Here is a 25,320-nt window from a genome sequence, read left to right on the forward strand (position 1 = left end):
TCAGATTTCAATCACTGCCACTAATTTACGACAATGCGATAGGGTGTATAGGAGTATATAGGTGGTTGGGTTCTGTGACTCTGCTCCACAGTCAATGCTCGCATTTCGCTACGGAAACATGAACGGTTTGGCGTCGATGGAAGAGTCTGGCATAGCCAGTGTCAGGGACGTGTCGCCGGTTGGCGTTGACAGACATGGATTGATGGTGGCCAAAGTGGTAGCCATGGTGGTGCTCATTGTGATTACCGTGATCTGCGGCAGTCTGCCCTACATGCTGGATCGCTGCCTCGAGTGGACAAAGAAGAATCCAGAGGAAACCCGCTCATCAACGGTGGTGCGGTGCCTGCTCTTCTTTGGCGGCGGAGTCCTGATCTGCACCACATTCCTGCACATGCTGCCGGAGGTGATTGAGGTGGTAGAGGAGCTGCAGTTCTGTGGAATTCTCGCCAACACTCCCTTTGCCCTGCCGGAAATGCTTCTCTGCACGGGCTTCTTTCTGATGTACGCCCTGGATGAATTGATGCACACCTTCGTGCATCGCCACCAGAAGAAGCTCAGCAGGAAGGAGTCGATGGCAAGTTGCGCCTTCGAGCGGGCACACAGCCTTCGCCACAGTATTCTGGTTGGCAAAATAGGCGCAGTGGACTCAAGGCCAGAGGAGCCAAAGAACCTACAGGAGGAGCAGCCCAAAGATCATAATGATCACTCGCACATGCCTGTGGTGTCCGACAAGGACAGCGTTGGCTCCTCTATGCGCGGACTGGGCATTATTTTAGCTCTTTCCCTGCACGAGCTCTTCGAGGGCATGGCCATTGGACTGGAGGGCACCGTCAGCACGGTTTGGTTCATGTTCGCGGCTGTGGCTGCCCACAAGCTGGTGCTGGCCTTCTGCGTGGGCATGGAGCTGCTGGTGGCCCGCACTCGCAGCTCTCTGGCCATTATCTATCTCATTACCTTCTCGATTGTCACGCCCATCGGGATCGGTGTGGGCATTGGCATTAGTCAGAATGTGAAGCCGAATCAGCCCAGCGTTCCCTCGGGCATACTGCAGGGCATCGCCTCGGGAACTCTGCTCTATGTGGTCTTCTGCGAGATTCTCACCGAGAACCACGCCGGCTGGCGCGCCTACATTGCCGCCCTGGCCGGTTTCGCCCTGATGTTCGGACTGCAAATTTTGTGTAAGTGATAAGCGGGCGGGCGGGGTGATAGCCGAGAACTCACTTTATCGCGTGGGACTCCGCAACGGCAATTGATTGACGCGGGTCTTGTGGGTATTAGGGGGCTCGTGTTGTGTATTAGTGGGACAATGCTCTGGCTGGGTGCAGATATGTACAATGTGAGTATTGATTCCCTGCTTCCGTTCTCTTTTGCAGCTGACGAAGCGGAGGGCGACGATAGCCTGGTGTGTTCCTAGAATAGCCACCACTCGACAGGATGTACCATAAAACAATATACACATGTAATTAATTTATGTCTGGATATATTGTTGGATTCCTGATTGACTGCTTTTGACAGCTGTTGCATATACTTATTTATGTACCGTTTATAGAAGCCACATCATGAGTACATACTCGTATGTATATATGTATGTGAATATGCATATTTTATATGAATACGTCACGCGAATAAACTAAGACCAAAGAAACGAGTAAATTGTCTGAATACAAAGAAATGTATGTAGGAGTATTTCTAGGTGGCTGAACCCAATCTCGTTTCCGTTATTTTTGTGTATTTAAAAATGGAGCAGTTGCGTTAACAGTACATTTTGTGTGCGTTTTAGCAGACTGGTAGCGTTAACGTTAAATGCGTTAACAGGCATGATAAGGAGACCTTCGCGCCAAATCAAATTCAAATTTCCGCCCCCCATTAACTGTGCTTTTATCAGAGTGACCGTTTATGGTATTGTATAATTTTTGGTATATATGTATATATTTCATATTTGGCCTATCGGGTTTGAAGGCATCATAGTTGAACGAATTTTCTCGGACACAATTATTTGTTCATTAAAAATTTGCATTTCAGATAAATTAATAAATGTATCTTTGATACATTGCCGGAAACTGGATGGCCACCGCAAAGGATGGGAACGATGCTGCTAATTTCAGACTCAAGGCGTCCCCTTTGCTGTGTATAAAAAGCGACGATACGCCGATCTTGAAGAGGGGTACCTTGAAGTCGCCATTGGGTTTCTGTTTCAAAATAAAAGTACATACAATTAGAAACAGCTTGTTTCAATGAGACAATTGATTGAAATTTCCTACCGTGAGTTCTATGAAAAAGTTTAGTGGAGAGCTGTCAATTCCATACGAGATGTTAATGCAGAACGGACTGCTACTGGACGTTTTACTCTCCAACAGACTGAGCAGGAACGACCAGTTGCTAACGGTCACGTCTTCGTACGGCTGGATTAAGAGACTCGTCTGATCCGGAGAAGTCAAATTAAACTCGAATCGTACGGTTTTGTTATCCGCCAGCACAGTCTTGCTTAGCAGCTCCAAAACAGGCACCGATGGTGTCTCGATGGGCTGCTCACGCGGCAACCACATTCCATTAACGCGGCTGCTCTCAGTGCTTTTGTAGTTGAGGGGAACCCCACACATCATGTACTTCTCGCAGTCCGATTTCATGCTGACCAAACCAGTAAGGTTCACCTTGGTTCCCATCAGTGGAGCTGCTCCACGACGATCCTGGAAATCGAACACGTATCCGGACTCGTCCTTGCTGACTGTTCCATCGTACTCGTAGAACACGCGACGCGCTTGCTGCAGCCAGGATAAAATGGGGTTAGTTTCAGATATATTCAGATAAATAATAAAAGGCTAACCAAGTAGTGGACACGCTCCACGTTGGTCTTGGGACGGTAGGGGAACCCGATTTGCGTGGATGAGGCAGTGTATACAGTTAAGGCAGTCACAGCCAGCAGGCCGAGGAAAATGAGACTGGAGCGCCGAGAAATATGCACAAGCAGAACCTGAGGAGACAGATTTAAATGTACCGATTGATGACTGTGGAGCAGAAAAATCACAAACCAAAAAACCCAACGAGAATATTGTGCCCAATGCAGTCAAGGCGGAAACAATCAAGTCTGGATTGGTGGACCTAAAAAAGAAGCAGTTCAACTTGAGTTTGAGAAATCATCCCAAATAAGCGCCAGACACTACTTACAAGCCAAAGCGACCCATCATGGGGGTGAGCACCACAACGAATGTGTAGAAGAGATAGCTGTTGTACAGGAACGGGATGACTTGGAAGGCTTTCAGGACACCCGTCCAGGCGAAGCCGCGATCGTGCAGAGTCGTGAGAAGATTGATGGCCAGGGGAATAATGTAGAAGACGAGAGTCCACGTGACCACGTAGGCTGTTCGCAGGCCATAGAGAGTTAGTCCAAAGCCGAGGAGGGCCAGGATTGTGGCGTGTCCGTGGAGCACCAGCTGCAGTTGTTTGGCAAAGGAAACCTTGTCCTAAATGGATACATTGATATATATATATAATGTCAGTTGGCTGCTACTGTCTGTTGTCTACTCACATCCCGTTGCAGCTTCAAGTAGATGAAGGAGGGCAAACTGAGACCGATGAGACTCGGGCACACGTACAGGCCGATCAGCAGTGCTGGAGTGCTGTAGTAGGTGAGGGAGAGGCCGTACTTGTCGAACAAATACGCAACCACCACGGGCAGTCCCAGGCCAAGCAGCAAGGCAATGACCTGGAGTACGAGAATCAGAATGAACCAGCCGACGACGTGTCCGGTGAAGACATTGGACGCGCTTGCGGTGCGCCACAAGGACACAAAGATCAGGACAATGGTAGCTCCAGCCACGGCATAGTTGAAGATTATGCCATTGCTCTCCGAGTAGCTGACGAAGTACAGCCCTAAGACATCAAAGAAGACGGCATGTCCCTCTGAGTATGCCTGGGTAAAGATAAAACGTTTTCTGTTTTAGTCATAATGATACGATATAAAGATAAAAAATAGAATTTTGTGAAAGCAATGCTAGCTTACATTTAGGTTACGCAGTTCTGTGGCATTGGACAGACCTCGGACAAGACCAAGTACATTGTCACCAGTGTTCTGAAGAGAAGTGCGCGGAATGACGTCAATGCGGTCGTACCTTGTGTGATAAACGTAACCATTGAAGCACTGTCCCAGGTCCAGACCTATCCAAAGACATATGTGAGCAGTGCCTATTCAAGTGTTCTATGGATGCATACCTATGAGGTCGGCATATTGAGTGAAAATGCGGAAATCCGTGTCCGACGGTAGGAGACCCGTTTGAAAGATTTCCTCAGCCATGGTGGTGGCAAATGGATGCTTAGCATTCTTCTTGTAGCTCTGCAATAGAACAGAAGATATTTAAAAGCTAAATATGTGTGCAGGAGAAGACTTCTCCATATCGCGTTGCTTACGTCTACGAGCCAAGGGTGGTTGGGTCCAGTCTGGAAAAGAATCTCGCGTCCCCCACTGCCAGCTGCATCCAGATTTAAAACAACCCTGCAACACGTTAGATATATCATTGGACTATCAGTTCATGACTAAAATGTAATTATTCCGTAGCTTACTTGCAGAACGTAGCCCATTTGTGGGAGATGAAGCCATGGGCAGCAAGCAGCGATTTCTCCTCAGCTCCGTTGATAAGAAACACAATTGGATGCTCGAATGTCTGTTTAGTGGTGGACATCACTCGCAGCACCTCAAGGATCGTAACGACCATGTGGCCCGCATCGCCAGCAGAGGGACTGGTCGGCTTCGAATCAAAGTGACTGTTGACCAGGAGGTAGGTGTCGCTGGTGCTGTTCTTAGGGCTGAGTTTTACAATAACATTCTGCACCGCTCGATACATGTAGATTATTTCAGATTTTAGATATGAGCCGGAAGTAACTTGCACGTCAATTTCCATGTCAAAGTAGTCATCAAGGACACTCTGCTGAATCAGGGCTAGTTCTTTGAGTAGGAATTGCACGGTTTTGTTCTCATTTGCATCGCTGCCTGTCACTTTGGGTCCGATTTTGTCAAATTCGTAAAGGTTGTCGTAGGCGCGCTCCGCAATGAATCCTCCCTTTGAGGCATCCTCGATGGTGTTGGCTACGGGCAGCCGGTACAAGAGAGGCACCACTACGGCTAAGAAGAGCAGCGCCCAGAACAGAAGGAAATTACTGGCAAAATACCAGGGACCTGTGGAGTTTTGCTCCAGTTTTTTCCTATACTCCTGCGGTTTCGAGTCGACTCCATCTTCGATACGCTCATATGAAACCTGCTGCAGAAACAAGCAATTAGTGAAGGGGAAAGAATATTCCGAGTCCTTTTTACAGGTTTGTCCGTGTCACCCATTTCAATTGTCTGGCACTGCAGCTCAGAACTTCTCCAGAATGGGACTAAAGTTAAATAAAAGAGGGTGCTGCTTATATCCAAACCGAAATAATATTAAGATAATTTTTAATGGCATTTTATAACAGGTTATTTATTGCACATTTATCGGTCCAATGATAGTTGAAATTCAGATATTTTTTAACAGCTTCATACGGACATAAATCCATTTATGCGAGGGTGGCTAAAGAACTTACCATAACACCATAATAATATTTATCTAAAGTGGATCTGTATTCCAAATATAAATATATCTAAAATATATTAATAAAACTATATTAAGCAATGAACTATCTGCTGAACAGCGATTAATGATGATTCTCGAAAACTTAAACCCTTTGAATATGTTTCATTAATTATTTTTTTGATTTAGTTTGTATTTGTTCGTAACTTTTCAAACTACTCATGGAGACTTTGGATCTGAACAAGCAAAGAAAGCATGCATATTAGCTGATAAAATTTTAATAGATTTTATTTGAAGCAGTTTCGATTATTCTGATTACTTCCCGTATTGCTTTCGGAGATATGGGCCCTGAATGATCCCATATAAACAGCAATCTATGTATGTATGCCTGTGCCTAACGACAAAAGTGCTTATAATTTGCACCAAACTCGTGTATTTCTAGTACATATGCACACATGTCGCCAAAACCATAAATATGTATTATCGGTAACTGATTTAGGGCACCAATAGCTGTTCCCCTTTTACATGAGTCACATCCACTACACTGATTAAATGGATATAATATTGTACATTGTACTTTCCACTTTGAATATCTTTATGAATATGATAATGCCAGAATATATGTTGCTAAGTGGGGTTGGGTTTCTTTTATATATCTATACACACATCTGTGTACATATGTATATGTGCCCATATTTAATAGAAGAATATACATACTTAAGTAACATTTACTATCATCACATAGAGGACACAATGTCCATATTGTTTTATATAAACCTCAGCTTTAATATATCGAAATTGTAATGATAATACAGATTAATATATGTATCTCTGGTACATAGCTGGCCACTGAACAATCGCCGCAAATGAAGGGAATGATGCAGCGAATTTCCTACTCAGATGATCGCCTTCAGAGTGCATATACTGGGCCGATATTCCCAGTTGGAACACAGGTACATCGAAGTCTCCATCAGATTTCTGTGGAAAACGCACAAGCTTAGATAGTTTCCTTTCAATATTCATACGAATTCCCTACCGTTAGCTCAATGAAGAAGTTCAATGGTGAATTATCTACTCCATATGAGAAGTATATATGATACGGGGGGGTGTATGTGGCCGTGTAGCTGAGCAGGAACGACCAGTTGCTAACGCTCACGTCTTCGTACGGCTGGATGAAGAGACTCGTGTGATCAGGACACGTCAGGTTTAACTCGAATCGTACGGTTTTGTTATTGGGAAGCACAGTCTTGCTTAGCAGCTCCAAAACAGGCACCGAAAGCGTCTCAACGGGCTGCTCACGCGGCAGCCACATTCCATTTAACCGACTCTCCACCCAGCGGTGATCGTAAAGAGGAACCCCACACATCATGTACTTCTCGCAGTCCGATTTCATGCTGACCAAACCAGTAAGGTTCACCTTGGTTCCCTTCAGGGGAGCAGCTCCACGACGATCCTGGAAATTGAACAGGTATCCAGACTCGTCCTTGCTGACTGTTCCATCGTACTCATAGAACACGCGACGCGCTTGCTGCAGCCAGAATTAAAGAGTGACATGATAAAAAGAATAAAGCTAATTTGTCAGATCACTAACCAAATATGGGACTCGCTCCACGTTGGTCTTGGGACGGTAGGGGAACCCGATTTGCGTGGATGAGGCAGTGTATACAGTTAAGGCAGTCACAGCCAGCAGGCCGAAGAAAATTAGACTGAAGCGCCGAGAAATATGCACAAGCAGAACCTGAGGAGATAGAATTAAATGTACCGATCGATGACTGTGGAGCAGCAAAATCACAAACCAAAAAACCCAACGAGAATATTGTGCCCAATGCAGTCAAGGCGGAAACAATCAAGTCTGGATTGGTGGACCTAAAAAAGAAGCAGTTCAACTTGAGTTTGAGAAATCATCCCAAATAAGCGCCAGACACTACTTACAAGCCAAAGCGACCCATCATGGGGGTGAGCACCACAACGAATGTGTAGAAGAGATAGCTGTTGTACAGGAACGGGATAACTTGGAAGGCTTTCAGGACACCCGTCCAGGCGAAGCCGCGATCGTGCAGAGTCGTGAGAAGATTGATGGCCAGGGGAATAATGTAGAAGACGAGAGTCCACGTGACCACGTAGGCTGTGCGCAGGCCATAGAGAGTTAGTCCAAAGCCGAGGATGGCCAGGATTGTGGCGTGTCCGTGGAGCACCAGCTGCAGTTGTTTGGCAAAGGAAACCTTGTCCTAAATGGATGCATTGATATATATATCATGTCAGTTGGCTGCTACTGTCTGGTGTCTACTCACATCCCGTTGCAGCTTCAAGTAGATGAAGGAGGGCAAACTGAGACCGATGAGACTCGGGCACACATACAGGCCGATCAGCAGTGCTGGAGTGCTGTAGTAGGTGAGGGAGAGGCCATACTTGTCGAACAAATACGCAACCACCACGGGCAGTCCCAGGCCAAGCAGCAAGGCAATGACCTGGAGTACGAGAATCAGAATGAACCAGCCGACGACGTGCCCGGTGGAGACATTGGACACGCTTGCGGTGCGCCACAAGGACACAAAGATCAGGACAATGGTAGCTCCAGCCACGGCATAGTTGAAGATTATGCCATTGCTCTCCGAGTAGCTGATGAGGAATAGCCCCAAGACGTCGAAGAAGATTGTGTTTCCTGAAGGGTTTGCCTGTTAAGAAAAATGCTTCTATTGTGTGTCAAGGCTTTGTTAATTCAGTTCACTTACCGTGGTATCGTGGAGCTCTGTGGCATTGGACAGGGCCCGCACAAGGCCGAGAACATTGTCACCCGTGTTCTGAATAGAAGCCCTGGGTATAATGTCCACACGATCGTATTGTGTGTGATAAATGTAACCATTGAAGCACTGTCCTATGTCCAATCCTGAGTAGAGAAGAGGAAATGATATGAGATGTCTCTTGTAGATGATTTGTTACAACTGTTTTGTGTCATGTGTGCGTACCAATAAGGTTTCCATATGTGCGGAAAATACCGAAATCAGTGTCCGATGGGATGAGACCCGTTTGAAAGATTTCCTCAGCCATGGTGGTGGCAAATGGATGCTCAGCATTCTTCTTGTAGCTCTGCAATAGAACAGAAGATATTTAAAAGATAGAAATTTGTGCAGGAGAAGACTTCTTCATTTTAGATAGCTTACATCTACGAGCCAAGGGTGATTGGGTCCAGTCTGGAAGAGAATCTCGCGGCCTCCACTGCCAGCTGCATCCAGGTTTATAACAACCCTGCAGAAAATATATTATTTATCGTTTTATTATCATGACACACCAAAATGGTCTTATCTTGTTGCCTACTTGCAGAACGGAGCCCATTTGTGCTGGGAGATGAAGCCGTGCGAAGCCTGCAATGAGTTCTCCTCGGAACCGTTGATCAGGAAGATAATTGGATGCTTGAACGTTTGCTTGGTTGTAGAAATCACTCGAAGGACCTCAAGGATCGTCACAACCATGTGGCCTGCATCGCCAGCAGAGGGACTGGTCGGCTGTGAATCAAAGTGGCTGTTGACCAGGAGGTAAGTGTCGCTGGTGCAGTTCCTGGGTGTCAGCTTAACGACAATATTCTGCACCGCCTGATACATGTTGACCAATTGCCACTTGATATAGGCCCCAGAAGCAATCTGCAAGTCGATTTCTATGTCGAAGTAGTCGTCCAGGCGCTGCTTTTCAATCAGTGCCAACTGCTTCAGCAGAAACTTGACAGTCTGGTTTTCATTGCCATCGCTGCCCACCACCTTGGTGCCGATTTTGTCAAACTCGTAAAGGTTTGTCTGTGCTCGCTCGGCAATGAATACACCCTTGGGCACATCTTCGATGGTCAGGGCTGTGGGCAGGCGGTAGAACAGTGGCACCACAACGGCAAAGAAGAGGAGCGCCCAAAACAGAAGGAAACCGCTGGCCACGTACCAGGGAATTTTAGAGTCCTGTTGCTGTTTTTGAACATTTTTAATTGATGCCGCCTCGACGCGCTCGTCCAAAATCTGAAAGAATAGTTCCCCAAATGGCGGAACATCATTCAATGTTCCTTAAAGTTGCATTAAACTTAATTTATGGTACATTTATCGAATGATTCTTCTTCCCATTTCTTCCCTAACTGGTAATAGTTTTTGGCAATAACTTAAGCGTGTATGTACATGCTAATACAACTTGAATGGTGATATCTCGAGCTGCTCCGGTTTTTCTTCTTTTGATATGCGATATCTTTATGGTTCCAGACCCACCGCAACCCAACCACTGTTGCCAATTTCGAGTCTATGTACATCGAATACATACAATAGTCATATTTTTGATAAGTTTATGATGTTATAATAGCAGCACTGATGTATGCATGTTAAATTATCGCAGGCATTTAATAGAGTTTATCACTAAGGAATTTAATATGAGACACACTTATGTTGATAAATCAACATTATTAACCCCAAAAGCATTATATATATATTCACATTGGATAGCAATAAATAAATTAGCTTTCACCTTTCTTTGGATGGAATCAAAACGGCAACGCAGTCCTTGCCACATCTCCATTGAGCACTTAAAATCCAACTGACACGTAAATTCTCTCAGCCTCCTCGTCATTGGCGATGGCGATGCTTATAAGAATATTTCATCGAGAATTTTAGAGAATAATCTCCCAAACGAAGAGCTTTTTTGGGGTTCAGCGCTCTCTTGGATCTCTTCAGATCTCTCTATTCATAGACACTCTTGGCACATACTCGTACTCGGATGTTACGTAGTTTCAAAACCCAAAGATTATGCTTTCTGCGTGAGTGGCTGCTCGTGGCTCTCCCTCTTTTCTCTCAATGTCAATGTTCCATGGATGGTTTTTGTTAAACTTACTTTGACAGGCGATTCGATTCTTGTCTCTCCAAAAATGTTGTTTACTTTATGTTTTTTTGTAGATCTATATAAACATTTGTAGCTTTTAAAATTAATTTTTTCATTGCAAACTAAACAACAATCTGGATACAATTGGAAATATAATCCAATTCAGTATTTCAATTATGTTTTAATCGGAACGCCTGGGGGCATTGATTTTGATATTCCCTATAGAAAAAAAATACCTACAGTAAAATTATATGTATTTGCGATTTACTTTGCCGTGTTTTGTTTGAAAGAATTAATCTGGCTTTTTTTGAAGCTGATACACAAAGAATCGGATTTGCTTGAATTATTTATTATTTATTTTTCAACTGTTTTAGTCAAAATAATTATATTAAAATATATATCGCTGATACGAAGCAGGCCACTGGACAATAGCCGAATACGAGGGGAATGAATTAGCGAATCTCACGCTCTCAGCATCTCCAACATCCTCTATAAACTGTCCCCCAAGACCAATTTTGCAGAACTGAACGTTGAAGTCGCCATCGGGTTTCTGTGTGAAAGACAAATGAATAATAAATATATAGTACTGCAGCAGTCAACAGTTCGGAATTGGGGAATTTTCCTACCATAAAATCAATGAAGAATTTCAACGGTGAGCTGTCTATTCCGTAGGAGAAGTAAATGTGATACGGCGGAGGATACGTAGTGGTGTTCTGCAGGTAGCTTGCCAGGAACGTCCAGTTGCTGATGGTCACATCTTCGTACGGCTGGATGAACAGACTGAAGTGATTCGGACCCGCCACCACAAACTCCAACCGCACTGTTGTACCGCCGGATAGCACAGTCTTGCTCAAAAGCTCGAGGGTAGGCGGAGTTGGTGTCTCGATGGGCTGCTCACGCGGCAGCCACATAATAGTTGTGCGGCTTTTTACCCAGTGCTGGTCGTACATCGGAACTCCGCACATCATATACTTGTCGCAGTCCGCTTCGAGGCTCACCAAACCCGTTAGATCCACATTGGACCCCTCTAAGGCAGCTGGCCCACGTCTGTCCTGGAAAAAGAACGCGTAGCCAGAGTCGTCCCGACTGACTGTTCCATCGTACTCGTAGAAGGTTCGTCGCACTTGCTGCAATTATAATTCATACGCAAGTGTAAGATACGTGTCAAAGAGCAGAGTATGGCAGGAAAATGAACGAACCAAGTAGTTGACTCGCTCCACGTTGGTCTTGGGGCGATAGGGAAACCCGATATCGGTGGAGGTGGCCACGTATATGCTCAGGGCACTCACGGCCAGCAGAATGACAAATACAATGCTCGGTCTGCGGAACATGTTCACCAGCAAAATCTGCAGCGATAATGTTAAGGTACAGTTAAGATTATGCAGATCGTGTAGAGGGACAAGGGAACATACCAGAAAACCCATGGACAATATTGTGCCCAATGCAGTCAAGGCAGACACAATCAAGTCTGGATTGGTGGACCTAAAAGGGGATTGGGATGGGGTTGAGAGGCCATAGCAGCTGATGGTTTGGCATTGCTTACATGCTAAAGCGTCCCATCATGGGGGTGAGCACCACAACGAATGTGTAGAAGAGATAGCTGTTGTACAGGAACGGAAAGATCTGGAATAGCTTAAGGATGGTCGTCCAGGCGTAGCCACGATCATGGATGGTCGTCAGCAGGTTGATGGCCAATGGAATCACGTAGAAGAGGAGTGTCCATGTTACCACATAGGCCGATCGCAGGCCATAGGCTGTCAAAGCAGCCCCGAGAGCGGCCAGGACAACGGCGTGGCCATGTAACGCCAGCTGGATGTAGTGGGCAAAGGAGACCTTGCTCTGAAACGCAAAAGTAGAGTGAAAGATTAGTAATTGGCAGCTGAAATCAATTCCATTCCTGTGGAGCCTTACATTGCGGAACAGTGTGAAGTAGATGGTGGAGGGCAGGCTCAGTCCCAGGAGACTTGGGCACACAAAGAGACCGACAACCAGTATGGGACTGCTAAAGTAGCTCAGCGACAGCCCGTACTTGTCCAGAAGGTACGCCACAACAATGGGAAGTGCTAGGCCAAGAACGAAGGCCACGACTTGCACAACCAGCAGCAGGACACCCCACCCCTGGACATCCGCCGCCGATACATTCGAGACAGCCGCTATGCGCAGGAGGGATATATAAACCAAAATGACAGCAGCACCAGCCACGGCATAGTTGAGATATTCGCCACTGGTGGACGAATAGCTGATGAAGAACAGGCCCAGGAAGTCAAAGAAGATGGCGTGTCCTTCAGCAAATGCCTGGATAGATCAAGAGGCTGTTAGATCCGTTCAGACACGTATTCACCTGTACCTGTACCCACCTCTACATCGCGCAGCTCTGGGGCGTTTGCCAAGGCCCGCACCAGATTAAGCAGATTATCGCCGGTATTCTGGAGCGCACCCTGAGGAATCACATCCAAGTCATCGTACTTGGTGTGGTATACGAAGCCATTGATGCACTGGGCAATGTCGAAACCTTTTGGTGGCAAAGAATGTCTGAAAACCCAATACCATATGCAGATATTCCTTTGCACTTACCCACGAGGTTTCCGTAGGTATTGAAAATGCCGAAATCCGTGTCTGAGGGCAGGAGACCCGTTTGGAAGATTTCCTCACCCATGGTGGTTCCAAACGGATGCAGGGCGCTCTCTTTGTAGTACTATAAAAAATTGCAATGTACATTTAGGAGCCTCTAAAGGAGCTTCCCCGATGGATTACTTACCTTTAACAGCCAGGGATTGTTGGGGCCACTCTGGAAGAGAATTTCGCGACCTCCACTTCCAGCGGCATCCAGGTTGATAACAACCCTATAATAATAATACGTTAATATTTCGACCCATGAGATCTATGGAGATCTATAGATTGCTTACTTGCAGAATTGTGCCCATTTGTGTTGGGAGATGAAGGCATGGGAGGCTTGCAGTGGATTCTCCTCGGCACCGTTCAGCAGAAAGACAATCGGATGTTGGAATGAGGGCTTGGATGTGGAGATCACGCGCAGCACCTCCAAAATAGTGGATACCATGTGTCCGGCATCGCCCACCGACGGACTAGTGGGCTTCGAGTCGAAGTGGCTGTTGACCAAGAGGTAGGTGTCGCTGGTGGACCCCTTGGGGCTCAGCTTGATGACGATATTCTGGATACCCTGGTACATGTTGATCATGGTCCAAAACACATAGGAACCCGAAGCAACTTGGACATCGATCTCAATGTCGTAGTACTCGGTCAGGACCTGCTGCTTGATCAGCTCCAATTCATTTAGCAGGAAATTCACCGTATTAACCTCATTTCCCTGGCTGCCGACCACCTTTGTGCCAATGCTGGCCAGTCCAGCGAGCGTCTTGTGGGCCCGTTCCGCAATGAATGCGCCCTGGTTGCTATCGTGCACCGTCAGAGGTGTGGGCAGGCGATAGAAGAGTGGCACCACAATGGACACGAAGAGCATGGCCCAGAAGAGCAGAAATCCAGCTCCAAAGTACCAGGGGCGATTTGCCTTCAGTGCCAGTTTGGCCACCTTCGCGGCAATCGGAGCCGTGTCCTTGACGGACTCCACGTCAGAGATCTACCGAATTGTAAATTGTGAATGTTCATAATTCAAATAGGGAGGAGGCAGTCCGTTTCCTTACGAGCTTGTCCTTGTCTCCCATGACCAAAGTATTGTATGCAGAACCTCACTGGCCGCTGTCGGGAATGAAACTGCTTGTCCAAAGAAAACTCCGAGATACTTTTATATCTGCTCTGCGTGGGCGTAAAGTACACCTAGTACTTATCTGCCTCCGGTCAATTGCTGGGAAAGTACTCGAGACAACTTATCCTAATCGCCATTTGATTAGTATAATTTATTAGGCCAGACTTTGGAATATTTTGAGTATTCCAGTCATCAAGGAGCACGAGAACAAATCTGCATTAATCCCACTGCAAAACAAAATCTAAGACTGGGCTGCCACAGATGAGATCCCTCCTAGCTGGGAGGGGAATCCCGTTTTGATTGAAATTCACCCAAAAAATACTGGTTTGAATAATTTGCTAAATCTGCTATAAAATCATTTATGGCTCAGATTTGTATCACGGTTGATTTAGAGCTTAATTGCACAGGCGTGTGTTCATTATTTTTATTATTTTCTGATATGGATAATTGGTGTTTCAAGTTGACTACGACAAGGCAAGGTGCGTTGTCGCCACACAACTTTAGTCAGGGTTGAACGCCTGCTTCCATGGACAGAGTACGGTCTGCGATGGGGGTTTTGGAACACACACAATTCAGGCCGCAAGAATCCGCTTAATAAATGAAACGTTGGTAGGCGGTGGGCCACTGGACCAGCGCTGCATAGGAGGGGAAGGATTTCGCAAACTTCCGGCTGAGCTCATCGCCTTCATCGTTAATATAATGATATGACATTGCCACCTGGCAAAGGGGCACATTGAAGTCGCCATCGGGTTTCTGTGTTAATGCAAGAAGAAAATGCCAAAATCAAGATCCACTCCAAAGAGTCTTGAAACCAACAAGCGGACTCACCGAAAGTTCGATGAAGAAGGAGAGTGCCGTGTCATCCTTGCCATGCGAGAAGTAGATGTGATATGTCGTCTGCTGTCCGATATAAGCGGTGGGGAATGTCCAGTTGGTTACGGCCACGTCCTCGTAGGGTTGAATGAACACACTGGTGTGATCGGTAACCGCCGTTGTGAACTCTAACCGCACGGTCTTGCCGTCCTCCAGCACAGTCTTGTTCAGCAGCTCGAGCGTGGGCACCGATGGGGTTTCGATGGGTGCGTTGCGTGGCAGCCACATTCCCTTTAGACGGTTCTTCACCCAACGGTGATCGTAGAGGGGAACGCCACACATCATGTACTTGGAGCAGTCCGACTCGATGCTAGCCAGGCCAGTGAGATTCACTTTGGTTCCCTTCAGGGGTGCAGGTCCACGGCGGTCCTGGAAGTTGAACAGATAGCCGGAGTCGTCCTTGCTGACGGATCCATCGTACTCGTAGAAGGTTCGTCGCACTTGCTGGAATGATGGATCCCTTTAGTTTTGATGGAATGTCCAGGGATATGCCACTGTACAGCAAGTACTCACCAGGTAGGGCACTCGCTCCACGTTGGTCTTGGGGCGATAGGGGAATCCGATTTGGGTGGAGCTGGCTGTGTAGATGCTCAGACCTGTGACGGCCAGCAGGACGAGGAGGATCATACTTGGTCGTCGGAACACGTTGATAAGGGGAATCTATATGATGTTTGCATTGTTAGATAGCTGTAGAGGGAATATACTTGAGTAAATATTACCAAAAAGCCCATGGCAAAAATAGTTCCCAAGGCATTCAGAGCAGAGATAATTAGATCGGGGTTGGTCGATCTACCGAATCGGCCCATCATTGCAGAGAGAATAACCAGGAAGGTGTAGAAGAGATAGCTGTTGTACAGGAACGGAATGATCTGGACAAGCTTCAGGACGCCCGTCCAGGAGAAGCCGCGATCGTGCAGCGTCGTGAGAAGATTGATGGTCAGGGGAATCACGTAAAAGATGAGCGTCCATGTTATCACGTAGGCGGATCGCAGTCCATAATAAGTTAATCCAAGGGCGAGAATGGCCAGGATGATAGCGTGTCCATGCAGCACCATTTGCAGTTGCTGGGCAAAGGAAATCTTTTCCTGTATGGAAAATGGCATTGCTTTAGTCTGAAATGCATGTGTATGAACGGTATTCAGACTACTCACGCTCCGTTGCAGCTTCAAGTAGATGAACGAGGGCAAACTAAGTCCTAGCAGACTGGGAAACACATAAATGCCGATCATAAGCGCCGGAGTGGCGAAGTAGGTGAGGGAGAGGCCGTACTTGTCGAACAAATACGCGACCACAACGGGCAGTCCCAGGCCAAGAACGAAACCAATGATCTGCACCACGAAAATCAGAATGAACAGGCCAACGATGTGGGCCGTGGAGACATTGGAGACGCTTGCGGTGCGGCACACGGACACAAAGATCAGGACAAGGGTAGCTGCAGCCACGGCATAGTTGAGGATCACACCAGTGCTCTCCGAGTAGCTGATGAAATACAGTCCCAGCACGTCGAAGAAGATGGCGTGTCCCGCTGCGTGTGCCTGATTAAACGATTTAAATATAATAATATTCTTAGTTAGACTGGATGAACTTACCTCTGGATCATGCACCTCTGTGGCATTGGAGAGGGCGCGGACCAGGCTGAGAACATTATCGCCCGTGTTCTGAATAGAAGTGCGGGGAATCACATCGAAGCGATCGTATTTGGTGTGATAGGTGTAGCCGTTGATGCACTGGGCCATGTCCAGACCTGCAGCAAGGAATAGTTTATATTTTTAGCTATTAAGTTACACATATTTTGGTTGCTGTTGCTTACCGACGAGACTACTGTATTTGGTGAATATGGTGAAATCCGTGTCCGATGGCAGGATACCCGTTTGGAAGATTTCCTCAGCCATGGTGGTGGCAAATGGATGCTTGGCGTTCTTCTTGTAGTACTGAAATATGGGAAAAACTTGGCTTAGTTTCGTTGGCCACAGATGGCAGCAGCTTCAGGGTTGCTTACGTCTACGAGCCAGGGATGGTTGGGGCCACTCTGGAAGAGAATCTCGCGACCTCCCCCGCCAGCTGCATCCAAATTGATGAGGACCCTTCAAAGTGTTGGAGGGGTCTGTGTTATTGATTGTTCTGTTTGATTGGGAATCGATTCGCATTGCTTACTTGCAGTTGGCTGCCCATTTGTGTTGGGTGATGAAGCCGTGCGAGGCTTGCAGTGGATTCTCCTCGGCACCGTTCAGCAGAAAGACAATCGGATGCTCGAAGGTTTGCTTGGTACTGGACATCACGCGGAGCACCTCCAGGATTGTGACAATCAGTTGACCGGCATCGCCAGCCGATGGGCTGGTGGGCTTCGAGTCGAAGTGGCTGTTGACCAGGAGGTAGGTATCGCTGGTGGAGTTCTTGGGGCTCAGCTTGATGACGATGTTCTGCACCCCCTGGTACATGTTGACCATGGTCCAATGAATATAGGAGCCGGAGACAGTCTGGAGATCGATTTCAATGTCAAAGTACTCATCCAGGACATTCTGCTCAATCAGCGCCAGTTCTTTGAGCAGGAACTGAACGGTCTTGTTCTCATTGCCATCGCTGCCCACCACCTTGGGTCCGATTTTGTCAAATTCGTAAAGGTTTGCCTGTGCTCGCTCGGCAATGAACAGACCCTTGGGCACATCCTCGATGGTCAGGGCTGCGGGCAGGCGGTAGAACAGTGGCACCACCACGGCAAAGAAGAGGAGCAGCCAGAACGACAGGAAGCCGCTGGCCATGTACCAGGGACCTCTGGGACTCTGCTCCTGTTTGCTGCCACTATTCGGCGGCAGAGAACCAGCTTCGACGGGCTCGTCAGAAATCTGAAAGACAAATCAAATTATCCAGAATACGTTTAGTGGAAACGGAAAATCTCAGTTTTGGAAATTGCTCATACAAGCTTGTCCTTGTCACCCATTTGCCTTTACTGCAGCTACAGCTCTGCACACTGAATGCTCCAGAATGGGACCAACGCCAATTCCTTTTATATCTGCGAAAAACCAGGGGCGCTGATTGGATACACGTGTGGCCATGATATAAATTAATTTATTGCATGTACTACATACATACTCCGTACACATACGGATATTAGTGGTTCTTCTTGGATATATGCATGCTTTTATGAAAAATGAAATTTAATTAAGTTTCATCGCAACGACGAGGGTGGCTATGACAGAACCAGCTTCAAGCGATACGCGAAACGTATATACTATATTCAATATGTGCAATAAATATAAATAATAAATTTTCATTACACCTTTTCACGTTTTCTTTTGTTGAATCCGAATTGATATTAATGGGAATATCCTGGATAAATATATCCAAAAAATTCCGAATATACACAAGCTCTCATGCAATTTTTAGATAACTTTTTAAACAGCCCTCCCTCATTTATGAGCAAAAGATTTATGTTTTTATAACCATTACTTGTATAATTGCTGATATCAATTCAATTGCCTTATCTCAATCACCCACGGAGCTCTCTACACTCCTTTCTTCACATATAGGAGATCTTTATGATAACAGACCAGACCACCGCAACTTAACAATTATTGTTTCCTATTATATTTCAAGTATATATGTACATACATACATATGTACACAATTTTGGGGACCGGCAAATATCTTCAGATAGGTGAGCCATAAAAGAAATTGGATACACGATGAACAAACTTGGAACATATGCTTCATATGATTCACTCATTGACTAATAAAAATTAAAAAACTTGATAACCGATTTATTACAGGCACTTATCAGACACCTAAGCTGCTCAAATGAAGGTATAAATTCTGTTATCAGTCCAGCAAGTCATTATTAATGTAAACTTTCACCCACAATCACTGAATGTTGCCTCACCTCACTCTCGAAAGAATCAGAACGCGTACGCATGGAGCCCCACATCATCGTTGGGCAGAAACAATCCAACTGAGATGAGATCTCTCTCAGTCGCATCATCATCATCATTGCCGATGCTTATTAAAATGTTTAATCTGGAATTTCATGGGCTCTCTATGTTTATTTTAAACTTTTTGCCTCCGCTCTTTCTTTTAGCAAGTGCCTCTTTATCATAGTTTCAAATCTCGCAGATTATGGAGAGCGTCTGGCGAGCGCAGCAATCACCAGACTCGAAATGAAGATAGCTGGCCCCTTGGCACGTGCGTTAGTGGCTCTCTGGCTAACATTTCATAGACAGTCCTAGTGGAATAATATTGTTTGTGGCTAATTACACACCTGTGGTTTATTTTGCCCGTGTTTCGTACGCCCTAAGTAAACAATGTGCCATTCACGAACATCTTTGGGGAATGAATGCAATGCATAATTAACCAAAAAGAAACACAAAAAAAGACGTTCCATTATATGAGTAGTATTCGTAGTTTTATTGGTTTAATAAAATATATATAATATGTATGTGTACTTTTTATCAGATTCTATACAGTTAATCGATAACGCTTAATGACTACCATTAGTAAAGCAAAACGAATCTCTCTGCCCCTTAGAAATACCAGGTCTCGTAGGACCCCACCCAGCCCTGTATGTAGGCGTACGATGGAAATCGATCTATGTATTTTCTCAGCTTTTCATTGGCAGTTATATCCTGATTCACCCAGTGACCGCCAATGCCAATCTCCAGAGTGGGCGTATCGAACGTTGAAGTTGTCTTCTGCAAGCATTAAATCAGTATTTGCATGGAATAAGGCTGTGCTTTAAGCTCACCTCCACATCGATGGTAAACTCTAGGGTACTGTTGTCCAGTCCGTAGGAGAAATACACCATATACGGCGGTTCTGCCTGCTCCCGAACAAGAGTGTCGTTGAAGGACCAGTCCACCAGCTTGGCATCATTTTTCAGATTCACGAAGATGCCCATGTGATCCGGACCACTCAGCGAGAAGTTGAAACGCCGCCGCGTGGCACTCTCCAGCTCGCTGGTGTCCTGCAGAATGAGCGTTGGATACTCCGTGGGTATCTCCGGCAGCTCGGGCACCGGCACCCACAGGCTATACTTGCGTGCCTTGTTCCAGCGATGATTGTACAGGGGCAGCCCGCAAAACATTTCCTCGTCGCAAGTTTCGCTGACCTCCTGCACCTCTCCGAGGGCATTGATTTCGTCTGAGCATCAAGTGGGCCATTAAGCGAGAGAATTATATACGGAAAAATAAAACGCTTACCGCGTGCAATTTCGATGCGCCGATCCTGGGGATATATATACAGGCCTGATTCGTCCATGCGAGTGGTTCCATCCGCGTTATGTAGACGGCGATGTGCATGCTGGGAATGGGCCACGATCAGATGCAAACTGGATAGTGAGAGTCACGATTGGGGTGTCACTTACGATCAATGAGTAGCGCTGGGCGGAGGTTTTCTCCTTGTAGGGGAATCCGGCATTCGTGACCGCAATTATAATGAACAGGATTGTAATTCCAAGGAAGCACAGCACAATCGTTCTCGTCTTGCGGAAGAACATGATCAGCGGTACCTAGCAACGAACAAGTTCTCTTAGCCACAAGCCAGTTCCGGCAATCGAATTCACACTTACTATAAAGCCCGCAAACATGAGGGAAAATAGCCAGACAAGGGCCGCAATGCCCATATCGGGGTTGGACGAAGAACCCGAGCGTCCCTGCATGGGCATCAGAGTGAGGAGAGCCGCCGTGCACAGATACGTGAAGTAAACAAACGGAAGGATCTGGCAAACGGTGACAGCAATGGCAAACAAATAGGCTGTGGACAGAGAGGTGGATAGAGTACTAATTGAATCCAACAAAGTCCTGAGAGTTTTCTACTTACCCTTGCGATGCCACTTGGTCACCAGGTTCACAATCAAAGCCACAATATCGAACAGCACACAGAGCATTATCAAGTAGGCCGATCGAATGCTCAGTCCCGTCAGCGTGACCATAATCACGATCAGCCAGAAGCAGTGCGAGTGCATGAACAGCTGGATGCGGAAGCCCAGGCCCAGGGGGTCGCGTTTCGTCTTCTCCAGATACAGGGCTGGCAGGATGCTCATGCCGAAGATGATCGGCGCCAGGTAGAGGCCAAAGATCGTCCACGAGGAGGTGAACCAACTCATCGAGCGATTCACACCATCCATAAAGATGGCAACGAGCAGGGCGAGGCCCAACGCCAGAACGAGGGAGGCGAGCTGCATGCCAATTGTGATGGCGTAGCGCAGCAGGACACCCTTCCAGCTGCATCCCGAGCGCACGGACATGAAGTACAACGAGATGCCAATGGCCAATAGGGCCAGCAGGGACACCACAACGTTCACAATGATGCTCGTGGTCTCCGTGTAGAATATCATGAACCAGCCCAGAAAGTCATAGAAGATGTTGTGGCCCTCAGCGTGCGCCTGAAAGTATGCGACATTTTTGTAGGCATTCGGTATGCGGCAAGCCGAAACTTACGGCAGTGTCGTCCAATTCCGGTGCATTGGCCAGAGCTTTGGCCAGCGACAGCACATTGTCGCCCGTGTGCTGGAAGGAGGCCCTGGGAAAAGCGTTTATCCGATCGTACTTGGTGTGGTACACATAGCCATTGAATATGTAGGCCATGTCCAGGCCGGGAACGCCGCCATAGTCGCGGAAGATGCGGAAGTCCGTGTCGGATGGAATAACGCCAGCTTGGAACATCTCCTCGGCCAGGGTGTTGGCGAATGGATGCGGCACATTGCGATAGTAATTCATCAGCCAGGGATGATTGGGTCCGGACTGGAAGAGGATCTCCCGACCGCCGCTGCCCGCAGAGTCCAGATTGATGAGAGCTCTGTGGGGTGAGGTAAGAGATGGGAGCATGAGGTGCATCCAGACGAGCAGCTGTTGCTGCTGGGGCTGACCTACTTGCAGTTTTTGGCCCACTTGTGCTGTGTAATGAAGGCGTGCGAGGCCTGAAGGGGATTCTCCTCGGCTCCGTTGAACAGGAAAACAATTGGATGGGCCAGCGGATCGCCTGTTTTGGCTATCACACGCATGACCTCCAGCATGGAGACGACCATCGAGCCGTCATCTCCGGCACCGGGGCTGCCGGGCACCGAGTCATAGTGGCTGTTCATCAGCAGGAAGTTCTCGTTGCTGGAGTTGCGTTCGCTCAGCTTCACGACCACGTTCTGAATGCCCTGGTACATGTTGACCATTTCCCAGTGCATGTAGGCGCCGCTTGCCTGCTGCACATCGATCTCAATCTCGTAAAGATCGCTCATCTCGGCCTCCACCTTGGCCACCTCTGCGCGCAGAAACTCAACGGTAGCCACCTCATTGGCCACCGACCCCACGACGCGGGGCCCAATGCGGGTGAGTTCGATGAGAGTGTCCTCGGCACGCTGTGCTATGAAGGAGCGCGGATGACTGGCCTCGTCGCTGCGCATCAGCGGCTTGGGCATGCTGTTTATCTGGGTGTTGACCAGCGACAGGTAGAGGCACAGCCAGAAGGCAAAGAAAACGGGAGCGTAGTACCATTGCAGCTTCTTGGGCACCTCGAAGTCCACGTCGATGTGATACTTGGAATTGAACTGTCGAAGAGAGAGTGCTGAGTGTTAAGCTGCGAGTTGTTTCTCTATAAATTCCAATTATTGTTAATTAAAGCTTGATTATCCATATCTAATCTGGGACTTCTAATCGAAGCTACTTCGGAACACGTGAACTTGGCGACTTCTGCACACGTCCGATGCCATACAATTCGCGTTACTGGGCCGGATGGCATCCCAGCTGTGGCTGAGCTTTTGAGCGCATACAAAGCTGAATGTTTATTGATTTACAATCCGTCGCACCGATAAGCTAATACAACTTTTCTCTACTTTCTTTTCTTGATTTTGCAGATTACAGAACGATCAGAATTGAAATCGTGCTTCGTCGCGTGTTCATCCATGATTCACGGGCGTGTGGTCAGTGTTAGATAACGATGGTTATCGATCGTTAACCGTTCAAGTTGGGGCCATAAACCGATAGCCACTCTATAACGAATTACCAACGACTTTTATCGCTTGAAACTGCAAACGAAAAAAATTGCCAGAGCTCGCGGCATCTTTGAAGGGTGTGGTTTAAGTTTCTTAATCGATTTCTTATCTACGCGTACACACGTATTTGATCTGTCACAGTTTATTGTTCATTTTTGCTGACTCTCCTTGACTTTGAACGTTGACCAGCCACTCTTCATATCCTTTGCTTTTTCTTTAATTGCTAGGGGTCTCTTCTGTTTTAAGTATATTCAAGGGACTCAGGAAATTGATTTATCACAATTTTTCTTATATTTTGCATGCATTTTTATTTTTAATTAGCTTCCCAGAATTAAATAATTTCATGTAGATAACTTTTCAGACTTTACTTCCGGACTCTGAACAAAAATTGGAATTACGAAATAAAATTCTTTCTTTACACAAGGACTTTCACTCTATAAATCACAAAATGATTTTAATTTCACTTTATAATTAATTTGTTTTGCACTTTTCATATTGTTGGCACTCCATAAACTCGCATTAATTCCATACGTACACCCATTTTTAGAGATTTCTGGAACTGTATTGAGATTTTCACAGGAAGTATTCTTCGAAGAAGCCTAAGCAGCACTGGCACTTGAAGGATTTTGCTTGATCACGTCTGGGCCCCGTCACCCTTGAGTTCCGATTGAGGTGCGAGTCTGGTGGGTCTGCCAAAGATATATGAAGGCAAACGCCAACACTTTGAGGAATTTGACGAAGAAGGTAAATTATCGGTATCGAGTGCTCGACAATATCATGGCAGCGGAACGATAAACAAGCACTAAAGTACTGCTCGTATTTATTATACACCATACACCACCCCTTTGGGCGCCGATCGCGTGTGGATTGGATTTTATGAGACTTCTTGTTTTCGCATTCGGGGGGTGTTACAGTAGTGTGTGCAGCTGCTATTGTGGGTAAGACAATAGAGCCATTGCTAAACGAGTTTTATCTTTATTATGGAGAAATGCTGTTGTGTATCGTAAAAGAACAGAAACAATTTCCCAGATATTTCGTATTTCCTCGTTTCGTGCAGCTCTCGATGATACACTTTTGCGGCGGCACCTTCGACTTAGAAGTTTCGAACCATAAATCAACACGGTATAGAAACGGCTTGATTAGGCCCGTCACACGTCACTGCTACGCGCCACCTTGGAAGGCTCTCCTTCCGTACAGATTCAGCAGATTTTCCCGTAAAATCGAGACCGAGTGGGTCTTTGCTATCGTTGTCTCTGACTGACTAACATTAGCATCAGTTGCCGAACAGACCCAGCCCCATTTGCCAGTTCCGATCCCTGTACAATATCAAACCCATGCCCCCTACCCCATCATCCATGGCTGCCTTTGTCTCTGGCACCCTGGCACCCTGGCACTTGTTTCGCAATGCTCTCGCATTTCTACAGAGTTTACTAATTAATTTGTGAGCTGTTGTTGTTGCTGTTGTTGCCAGTCTGTCGTTGATTTCATTTCGTTTATGTGTCATTCCATTCCCCTTTTGTTTGCCTATCTTTTGCCCCGCCTTGTAGCCCATTTGCGAATCCTCATCTGGGATCGAGTTCCGTTGTTTAACTCGCTTGATTAACAAACCGTTTGCGTGATTTGAATTATTTTTGTATGTATTTCAGACTCACCTGCCCAATGGATGGATCGTCGCTGTTGTTGCACGCGTTCCGGCTGAGTAGGCAGACTCCAGAGCTGGCAAACTGGGGGTGGGGTGGAGCGGACTGCTGCTGCCATCGAATTATGTCAACCCATTTTCTCGCTCGACTGCACGGGGCAGAGAGTCACCTTAACTGTCCGTTCCCAAGCATCCAAAAGCATTGGAATATATCTGAAAGTGCTTCAGCAAACATCAAAACGAATATATATGCTTTATGCATTTATGGAGAAATTTAGAAAATATACGAGTATACGAGTATATGTGCCAATTAGCCGCTATCTTCCTTAAGAAGTTCTGTTTGGGTATAATACTCGTAAAGTACGATAAAACCCTCATTCCATTGGGCCATATAATTCTTATCTTTCAGAATTGCAATTTTAATTAGGTGATGTATGCCATGGTGGGTAAATTGTAAAAATAAGACATGCTAAAATTAATTGCATCGCTGCCACGGGCTGCCGTATCCTTATCATAAATAATTTCAGTTTCTATAGAACACTGACCGCTGAATCCAAGTACTTTAATACTTGTTCACAAAGCCCATTAATCGGGTGCACATAATCGTGATTGCGGCCAATTAGTGCTCGAATCCATGGAATCACTATGCAGTGCTTATCCACGTTGAGCCGATGAACGTGTCGAGGAAATAAAAACGGACATGGGCAATGGCAGTGCCTATTGC

General features: G+C 46.5%; 6 protein-coding genes across 8 annotated transcripts; 1 reads left to right on the plus strand and 5 right to left on the minus strand.

The window, feature by feature from the left end:
- The first annotated feature begins 95 nt into the window (after positions 1-95).
- On the plus strand, positions 96-1,649 carry LOC111078572 (zinc transporter ZIP1). The gene is made up of 2 exons (XM_022373323.2): positions 96-1,178; positions 1,374-1,649. Exons 1-2 carry the CDS (start codon positions 119-121, stop codon positions 1,412-1,414), a joined length of 1,101 nt encoding a protein of 366 aa, XP_022229015.2. The 5' UTR covers positions 96-118; the 3' UTR covers positions 1,415-1,649.
- Positions 1,650-1,921: 272 nt separating this feature from the next.
- Positions 1,922-5,375, minus strand: LOC111078569 (endoplasmic reticulum metallopeptidase 1-like). Of its 2 annotated transcripts, none has more exons than XM_022373320.2 (11): positions 5,306-5,375; positions 4,558-5,252; positions 4,405-4,489; positions 4,210-4,330; positions 4,001-4,155; positions 3,527-3,910; positions 3,166-3,461; positions 3,030-3,099; positions 2,825-2,971; positions 2,262-2,762; positions 1,922-2,189 (listed from the first exon to the last, which is right to left on the minus strand). In XM_022373320.2, exons 1-11 carry the CDS (start codon positions 5,324-5,326, stop codon positions 2,028-2,030), a joined length of 2,637 nt encoding a protein of 878 aa, XP_022229012.2. In that variant the 5' UTR covers positions 5,327-5,375; the 3' UTR covers positions 1,922-2,027. The 2 variants fall into 2 exon arrangements, with proteins under 2 accessions (XP_022229012.2, XP_022229013.2); XM_022373321.2 differs by having other exon boundaries at positions 4,558-5,249; positions 5,306-5,357.
- A 987-nt stretch (positions 5,376-6,362) lies between these two features.
- Positions 6,363-10,107, minus strand: LOC111078573 (endoplasmic reticulum metallopeptidase 1-like). The gene is made up of 11 exons (XM_022373324.2): positions 10,038-10,107; positions 8,862-9,544; positions 8,708-8,792; positions 8,513-8,633; positions 8,279-8,433; positions 7,838-8,221; positions 7,479-7,774; positions 7,343-7,412; positions 7,138-7,284; positions 6,583-7,074; positions 6,363-6,524 (listed from the first exon to the last, which is right to left on the minus strand). Exons 1-11 carry the CDS (start codon positions 10,086-10,088, stop codon positions 6,363-6,365), a joined length of 2,646 nt encoding a protein of 881 aa, XP_022229016.2. The 5' UTR covers positions 10,089-10,107.
- Positions 10,108-10,748: 641 nt separating this feature from the next.
- On the minus strand, positions 10,749-14,121 carry LOC111078570 (endoplasmic reticulum metallopeptidase 1-like). Its single transcript, XM_022373322.2, has 11 exons — positions 14,051-14,121; positions 13,295-13,986; positions 13,147-13,231; positions 12,963-13,083; positions 12,746-12,900; positions 12,300-12,683; positions 11,932-12,227; positions 11,801-11,870; positions 11,588-11,734; positions 11,015-11,515; positions 10,749-10,938 (listed from the first exon to the last, which is right to left on the minus strand). The coding sequence occupies exons 1-11, from the start codon at positions 14,069-14,071 to the stop codon at positions 10,777-10,779; spliced, it is 2,634 nt and encodes an 877-aa protein (XP_022229014.2). The 5' UTR covers positions 14,072-14,121; the 3' UTR covers positions 10,749-10,776.
- Positions 14,122-14,498: 377 nt separating this feature from the next.
- Positions 14,499-18,926, minus strand: LOC111078562 (endoplasmic reticulum metallopeptidase 1-like). Of its 2 annotated transcripts, none has more exons than XM_022373302.2 (10): positions 18,863-18,926; positions 17,140-17,828; positions 16,985-17,069; positions 16,796-16,916; positions 16,575-16,729; positions 16,137-16,520; positions 15,705-16,070; positions 15,499-15,645; positions 14,941-15,429; positions 14,499-14,865 (listed from the first exon to the last, which is right to left on the minus strand). In XM_022373302.2, exons 1-10 carry the CDS (start codon positions 18,908-18,910, stop codon positions 14,704-14,706), a joined length of 2,646 nt encoding a protein of 881 aa, XP_022228994.2. In that variant the 5' UTR covers positions 18,911-18,926; the 3' UTR covers positions 14,499-14,703. The 2 variants fall into 2 exon arrangements, with proteins under 2 accessions (XP_022228994.2, XP_022228995.2); XM_022373303.2 differs by lacking the exon at positions 18,863-18,926 and adding an exon at positions 17,903-17,995.
- A 447-nt stretch (positions 18,927-19,373) lies between these two features.
- On the minus strand, positions 19,374-24,204 carry LOC111078585 (endoplasmic reticulum metallopeptidase 1). The gene is made up of 9 exons (XM_022373350.2): positions 23,493-24,204; positions 21,846-22,513; positions 21,414-21,771; positions 20,794-21,358; positions 20,543-20,727; positions 20,339-20,482; positions 20,175-20,274; positions 19,721-20,115; positions 19,374-19,667 (listed from the first exon to the last, which is right to left on the minus strand). Exons 1-9 carry the CDS (start codon positions 23,496-23,498, stop codon positions 19,500-19,502), a joined length of 2,589 nt encoding a protein of 862 aa, XP_022229042.2. The 5' UTR covers positions 23,499-24,204; the 3' UTR covers positions 19,374-19,499.
- Positions 24,205-25,320: the final 1,116 nt, after the last annotated feature.

The sequence above is a fragment of the Drosophila obscura genome, unplaced genomic scaffold, assembly GCF_018151105.1.
Source record: "Drosophila obscura isolate BZ-5 IFL unplaced genomic scaffold, ASM1815110v1 contig_186, whole genome shotgun sequence".
Classification (NCBI taxonomy): Eukaryota; Metazoa; Arthropoda; class Insecta; order Diptera; family Drosophilidae; genus Drosophila; species Drosophila obscura.

Excerpts from the sequence above, each read along its gene's own strand:
- LOC111078585 (XM_022373350.2), bottom strand. Across the intron at positions 20,728-20,793 it reads GACCAAGTGGCATCGCAAGG|CCTATTTGTTTGCCATTGCT; the intron begins GTAAGTAGAAAA and ends CTCTGTCCACAG. Across the intron at positions 20,275-20,338 it reads CCCAGCGCTACTCATTGATC|CATGCACATCGCCGTCTACA; the intron begins GTAAGTGACACC and ends GCCCATTCCCAG.
- LOC111078572 (XM_022373323.2), top strand. The coding sequence starts at position 119 with ATGAACGGTTTGGCGTCGATGGAAGAGTCTGGCATAGCCAGTGTCAGG. Across the intron at positions 1,179-1,373 it reads GTTCGGACTGCAAATTTTGT|CTGACGAAGCGGAGGGCGAC; the intron begins GTAAGTGATAAG and ends TCTCTTTTGCAG.
- LOC111078569 (XM_022373320.2), bottom strand. The coding sequence starts at position 5,326 with ATGGGTGACACGGACAAACCT. Across the intron at positions 3,462-3,526 it reads ACTTGAAGCTGCAACGGGAT|GACAAGGTTTCCTTTGCCAA; the intron begins GTGAGTAGACAA and ends GTATCCATTTAG. Across the intron at positions 2,763-2,824 it reads TGGAGCGTGTCCACTACTTG|CAAGCGCGTCGCGTGTTCTA; the intron begins GTTAGCCTTTTA and ends TCCTGGCTGCAG.
- LOC111078570 (XM_022373322.2), bottom strand. The coding sequence starts at position 14,071 with ATGGGAGACAAGGACAAGCTC. Across the intron at positions 11,871-11,931 it reads ATGATGGGACGCTTTAGCAT|GTCCACCAATCCAGACTTGA; the intron begins GTAAGCAATGCC and ends ATCCCCTTTTAG. Across the intron at positions 11,516-11,587 it reads TGGAGCGAGTCAACTACTTG|CAAGTGCGACGAACCTTCTA; the intron begins GTTCGTTCATTT and ends TTATAATTGCAG.
- LOC111078562 (XM_022373302.2), bottom strand. The coding sequence starts at position 18,910 with ATGATGTGGGGCTCCATGCGTACGCGTTCTGATTCTTTCGAGAGTGAG. Across the intron at positions 16,730-16,795 it reads CAAATACAGTAGTCTCGTCG|GTCTGGACATGGCCCAGTGC; the intron begins GTAAGCAACAGC and ends TCCTTGCTGCAG. Across the intron at positions 16,521-16,574 it reads CAGAGGTGCATGATCCAGAG|GCACACGCAGCGGGACACGC; the intron begins GTAAGTTCATCC and ends TCGTTTAATCAG.
- LOC111078573 (XM_022373324.2), bottom strand. The coding sequence starts at position 10,088 with ATGGAGATGTGGCAAGGACTGCGTTGCCGTTTTGATTCCATCCAAAGA. Across the intron at positions 7,775-7,837 it reads ACTTGAAGCTGCAACGGGAT|GACAAGGTTTCCTTTGCCAA; the intron begins GTGAGTAGACAC and ends GCATCCATTTAG. Across the intron at positions 7,285-7,342 it reads TATTCTCGTTGGGTTTTTTG|GTTCTGCTTGTGCATATTTC; the intron begins GTTTGTGATTTT and ends CTATCTCCTCAG.